This window comes from Bubalus kerabau, chromosome 15 (genome assembly GCF_029407905.1).
Source record: "Bubalus kerabau isolate K-KA32 ecotype Philippines breed swamp buffalo chromosome 15, PCC_UOA_SB_1v2, whole genome shotgun sequence".
Taxonomy (NCBI): Eukaryota; Metazoa; Chordata; class Mammalia; order Artiodactyla; family Bovidae; genus Bubalus; species Bubalus kerabau.
In genome coordinates this window covers 47,298,983-47,304,801 of record NC_073638.1, presented here as the reverse complement: position 1 = coordinate 47,304,801, position 5,819 = coordinate 47,298,983, and the positions used below count along the sequence as shown (strand labels likewise).

The 5,819-nt window shown below is 40.2% G+C and overlaps 1 protein-coding gene across 1 annotated transcript; it reads left to right on the top strand.

The window, feature by feature from the left end:
* The first annotated feature begins 4,052 nt into the window (after positions 1 to 4,052).
* LOC129628148 (olfactory receptor 52E5) lies at positions 4,053 to 5,205 on the top strand. Its single transcript, XM_055547576.1, has one exon. The coding sequence runs from the start codon at positions 4,306 to 4,308 to the stop codon at positions 5,203 to 5,205; it is 900 nt and encodes a 299-aa protein (XP_055403551.1). The 5' UTR covers positions 4,053 to 4,305.
* Positions 5,206 to 5,819: the final 614 nt, after the last annotated feature.

Genomic DNA, 5,819 nt, shown 5'->3' with positions numbered 1-5,819 from the left:
TCTCTTTCCTCATTTCCCTGTGAGAAAACCAAAGCTCAAAAGGTAAACTGAATGAACAAAAGTCATAGAACAAAGGGATGGGCAAAGGGACCATGTTCCTAATATACATGATACATAATTACTATTATATCTAGTGTTAGAGGTGCTATACTCTCACAAAAATCATTTAGTGTAATTCTTAAAACAAATATAGCTCAAAGTTTGTAAACTTACATAAGAATTCTGGCTCTGGCCTTTATCAAAAGTACGTGTATTTCTGCACTGAGCTTGAGAAACGCTGTTTTTTTTTTCCTATAGTGATGTTTCACTGTCTTCCCTGTCTGCCAAAAGTAACTTCACCTGATCCACAGTGAGATTTAAGATGTAGGCAAAAAAAAAAAAAAGGTGAAACCGAAAGTCGCTCAGTTGTGTCTGACTCTGTGACCCATGATCTGCAGCCCGCCAGTTTGGTGGGAGGCCATTATTCCTTTGACTTACTAGACTCCTGAGGATACTCGCTGGAGGATGCAGACTATAAACTGTAACCAGAGGGAATTTCTGACCAGAAAATTTTAAGGTTGTCCTCAGGGATATGGAAATTTTCCATGCTATATTACAGGTCCAAGGATACAACCCACAGTGGGAAGGCCCTTCCGGGGACTAGAGTTCTCATATAACTCCTTGGCCTTGGCTATTGAGAACTCAGACATGTGCAGGCTGCAGTCTGTGGCATCCAGGGTGTGGCATCCAGGTCTTCACAAACGATTTCTCAGATGCCAGCCAGAGGTAGGTGAGTTAGTTTCTGGTTATGCTGGAAGAGGGATCACAATGATAGTAACCAAAGTGATTCATGGAATGATGGAATTCCAGTGGCTCCATCTGTACAGAGTCTGTAGAGAAGGCCATCTCCAAGCAGAGCAGCAAGAAATTGTGTTGAGAAAAACCTGAATTTATAGTTGCACATCAGTCACTAACACAAAATCACATAGCATAACACAGGACTAAATATGCAAACTGATATCAACCAACTCAGCAGATAGGTAGATAGATATTGAACAGATAGATTCAAACATATGAACAAAGAATGTGATATGCAAACAGGAGGGAAAAATACTAATGGTAACTCATTGGCTGGAACAAACGAACTTCTTCCTTATCTACAGCCTTCTATTTTGTCATCTCAGAAGAGAACCTCATACACTAGGCACGGTCATCCTAGTGGGAGGTTACAGCATTTCTGAAAATGAGGCACAGAGGGATTGAGAGATGGGAAGCCTGGAAACCTGGGCAAAGAGATTATTCAATTCTGCTGCAAAGATGGAAGCCAGTCCCTGGGAGAAGCTCACCAAAGTTTACTTGGGGAACTGTGTGTCTGAAAGGAAAGAGAGGTTCAGAAAGGAAAAGAAAGAACATCAGAGAGTTATGGTAAATATAAACTTTAAAAATATACATGGAAGTGTTTATTAAACAGAAAATATTAAGCACACAAAAGGCGAAGATGACCGCATCAGTAGTGCTCATAGTAATGGTAATGCATGTGTGCATGCTCAGTGGCTCAGTCATATCTGACTCTTTGTGACCCTATGGTCTGTAGCCCCCCAGGCTCCTCTGTCCATGAGATTCTCCAGGCAAGAATACTAGAGTGGGTTGCCAAGCCCTCCTCCAGGGGATCTTCCCAACTCAGGAATTGAACCTGCATCTCTCAAATCTTCTGCATTGGCAGGTGAGTTCTTTCCCACTAGAGCCACCAGGGAAGCCACCAGTAAAGACAATGGTTGCAATATATTGACCTAAACAGACAGCATTTTTGCCAATGACAATATGCTTCTATTGATATTTAGCCCCAAGAAAATTTTCCATGATCATTCAGTGGGATGATAATAAGATCAAAACAGTAGTAAACATTGGAAACACTGGACAATCTCATTGAACAGGACATGAATCTTTGAACCCCCTACTCCCTTTGAACAGGATATGAGTCACCACATCTCAATCACATTTTATTGATAGTATTATATTGATCAGTCATATGTTTTTCAAAAGGAAAATTACTGAGTCATTGGTGAAGAGGGATGAATTATTGAAAAATTAAGATAAAAGATTATAGAAGTCTTAATTAACTCAGTAGCTGTGAGGGGGAAGAAAAATAGATTTGATAGCTATTTCTGAAGACTAACACTATTAAAGTACTTGGTGGCTCAGATGATAAAGAATCTGCCTGCAATGCAGGAGACCCAGGTTCGATCCCTGGGTCAGAAAAATCCCCCGGAGAAGGGCATGGCAATCCACTCCAGTATTCTTGTCTGAAGAATTCCATGGACAGGGGAGCCTGGCGGGTATAGTCTATAAGGTCACAAAGAGTCATACACAACTGAAGCAACTTAGCATTCACGCAAATGTGAATTTTAGTCCAAGCCATGTCCAGGAGCAAATTAAAGTTTTGCCCCTGACACAAGAAATACAGAGAATATTGGCAGGTAGAGAAAGAAGAAAAAGTAAGGTGTGAAGTTCAAATGCAGACAACTAAGTAAGGAAAGAGTAAGTTTCCTGAGACTGAAAGAGAAATACAGCCAAGAATGAGCAGAAACACAGTGCCATCTGTGGTATGCCCTGTCACACAGCTTCCAGATCTGCTTTTTAGGAACTATGCATCTACCTCCCAGCTACTAGGAATATCAGATACTGGGAGCTCACATCTGCACCCCTTTCTGGAACTGTCATCCAACCCAAGAAACTATCTCAACCAAAGTTTTGTCCCATCACTTAGGATAACACTTGCCAATGGCAGGACACCGTGGAATGCAAATAACTGATTTCCTTGCATCGTCGTGGGACAACGTAGAAGGGCCATTCCAGCTCCAGAGCTTCCCATAATATCACTGGAGGCCCCAGATGCAATCTCATGGTAAGTCAGCTTGTCCTTTGACCCAGTCCTACTCTCCTAGATTTTTTTAGAAATATAATTTCTGAGAGATCTCCTCCAAAATCCCTCTGCATGCCACTCTGTAACCCAGTTTGTGTTTATCTAGGATATCATATTTATATAATAATTGGAAAGATTATTTCCACTAAAACTTTTAACTTTTATTTGCTAATTATCGCTGATCTCTGCCTATCCCTACGTAAAGTATAAAGATACTTTATACCATGAACATAAATCTGACACAGATTTTGACCTCAAAGACATTATACCCTAGCGGTAAAAAGCTAGCAGTGTTTCTTTAGGCTAGAATGAGCATTAGAATTGCCTGGAGGGTTTAATTAGCATTATTAATAGATCTCAATCCCAGAGATTCTGATTTAGAGAGTCTGGGGTAGTGTCCAGTAATTAGTATTTATAACAAATTATTAGATGATGCTGATACCCATGGCCCAGGGACTACACTTTAAAAACCACTAATAATCAATAATAACTAGCATAACAGCAAGATAAATAGACTTCTGGAAAACAACAAAAATAATAAATAATCATGAAACAAGCCATCTGGGGAAGGCTCTGTGGATAGTGTTTCATTAAATTTAGACTAAGAATTATTTTGGTGATTGGACTTAGAAGAATTTATAGTTCTGAGAAGGTTTATTATTTTGCTGGAATTATACATTAGTTTCCTGATATGTCAAAATTTCTTAATTTCATTCCTTAGCTCAAATCTAAACACCAGCTGTCCACCCCTCCACCCTAAGTTCCCTCCCACATACCATTTTCTCTTTTCATTTAACAATTCCTTGTTCTTTTATTAAAAAAATTTTATTAAAGTATAGTTGATTTATAATGTTGTAAGTCTTTTTCATATTCTTTTCCATTATCATTTATTATAGGATACTAAATATAGCTATCTGTGATATGCAGTAGGATCTTGTTGCTTATGTATCCACATACCATCTTCTTTTCAGGCCTCTCTTGAAAGAATGTATCATTCCCCTAAACCATCTATATCGATACAAGTCCTATAATTTTATACACACATACAGAGACCATCTTGTTTAAGCTTTACATGATGATTAATAGATATAATTAACAATCAATATTTGTTATTTTATAGGCCATATACAGTTTCTTCCTTAAAGAGTAAAGGGAAAAAGATACACATGCAGAATGGCTTTTTTTGGGAAATTTTCCACATGGTTTTCTATGTTGGTGAGGTAAGTGCTTTGAAGTGAGAATGTCTTTTTAATTCTGCCTCATATTCCATCTCTAGGTCTCCTCAGCTGTATTATGAAATTAAAGATTCCAGAAAACTGGTGACATGCTCTGAAAGAGGTTATGGTCTCTCCCTGGAAGCAATAAAACTGCAAAAAATGTATCTATAACCACTCCAAACAGATATGCTGCACCCCAACAAGACACAGTTCCATCCTTCTTCCTTTCTTCTGATGGGGATTCCAGGGCTGGAAGACATGCACATCTGGATTGGCTTCCCCTTCCTTGCAGTTTATCTAATAGCTCTCCTGGGAAACACTACCATCCTGTTTGTGATCCAGACTGAACGCAGCCTCCACCAACCTATGTTTTACTTCCTGGCGATATTGGCCTTCACTGACCTTGGCCTGTCCACAGCCACCATCCCCAAGATGCTGGGTATCTTCTGGTTCAATCTCAGGGAGATTGTGTTTGGTGCTTGCATCACACAGATGTACACAATTCACATATGCACAGGCCTGGAGTCTGTGGTGCTGACAGTCATGGCCATAGACCGATACATTGCCATCTGCAACCCCCTGAGATATAGCATGATCCTCACCAGTAAGGTAATAGCTATCCTTGGCATAGTCATCATATTTAGGACTTTGGTATTTGTGACTCCATTTATTTTCCTTATCCTGAGACTGCCTTTCTGTGAAGTCCGGATCATCCCCCACACCTATTGTGAACACATGGGTTTGGCAAAGTTGTCTTGTGGCAGTATTAGGGTCAATGTTATCTATGGCTTGATTGCTTTCTCTGTGGGATACATTGATCTTTCTGTGATTGGATTTTCATATGTCCAAATCCTCAGAGCAGTCTTCCACCTCCCGTCCTGGGATGCACGGCTCAAGGCACTCAGCACCTGTGGATCCCATGTCTGCGTCATGTTGGCCTTCTACCTGCCAGCACTCTTCTCCTTCATGACCCACCGCTTTGGCCACAATGTCCCTCACTGTATCCACATACTTCTGGCCAATCTATATGTGGTGTACCTCCTGCCCTTAACCCTATCATCTATGGGGTCAGGACAAAGCAGATAAGAGAGCGAGTACTTAGGATGCTCAACCCAAAAAGCTATTGATGTTTAGCCCCAAGAAAATTTTCCATGATCATCCGTGGGATAATAAAAAGATCAAAGCAGTAGTAAACATTGGAAATATTTTCATTAAACTCCTCTGGCATTTCCACACAAGCCAGTCACACTACTTTTTTGCCCATAAGTCATAATCTGTATATCCCCATTGGAAGGCATAGCTCAAAGATTCCAAAATAATCACTCTACTTTTTGCCACAGGAAAAGTACGTCAAAAATTCTCACATTGAAATCCCACTGATGCTACAAAATTCCTAAGGGGAGAAAAAGGTTTGAAAAAGTCATGCCCCCGGTACCTTCAATAATTTTTTTTCTTATGGTCTTGTTCTTCACAGGTCAGAAGCTGAAGTTCATGACTATAAAAATGATGAATTTCATGAAAGTCAAGCAGGACACAGTGGTAAGGGACATGCACGAGTCATGAGATCCAGGTTGAAACTCAGGCTCTGCCCTTGACTGGAAGGTTTACCTGAGTTTGTCACTTAGAGCTCTTTGAGTGTCAGTATCAGTTCAGTTCAGTCGCTCAGTCGTGTCTGACTCTTTGCGACCCCATGAATCACA

What these genes read in the sequence shown, in the direction of transcription:
- LOC129628148 (XM_055547576.1), top strand. Translation starts at nt 4,306, where the DNA reads ATGCTGCACCCCAACAAGACACAGTTCCATCCTTCTTCCTTTCTTCTG.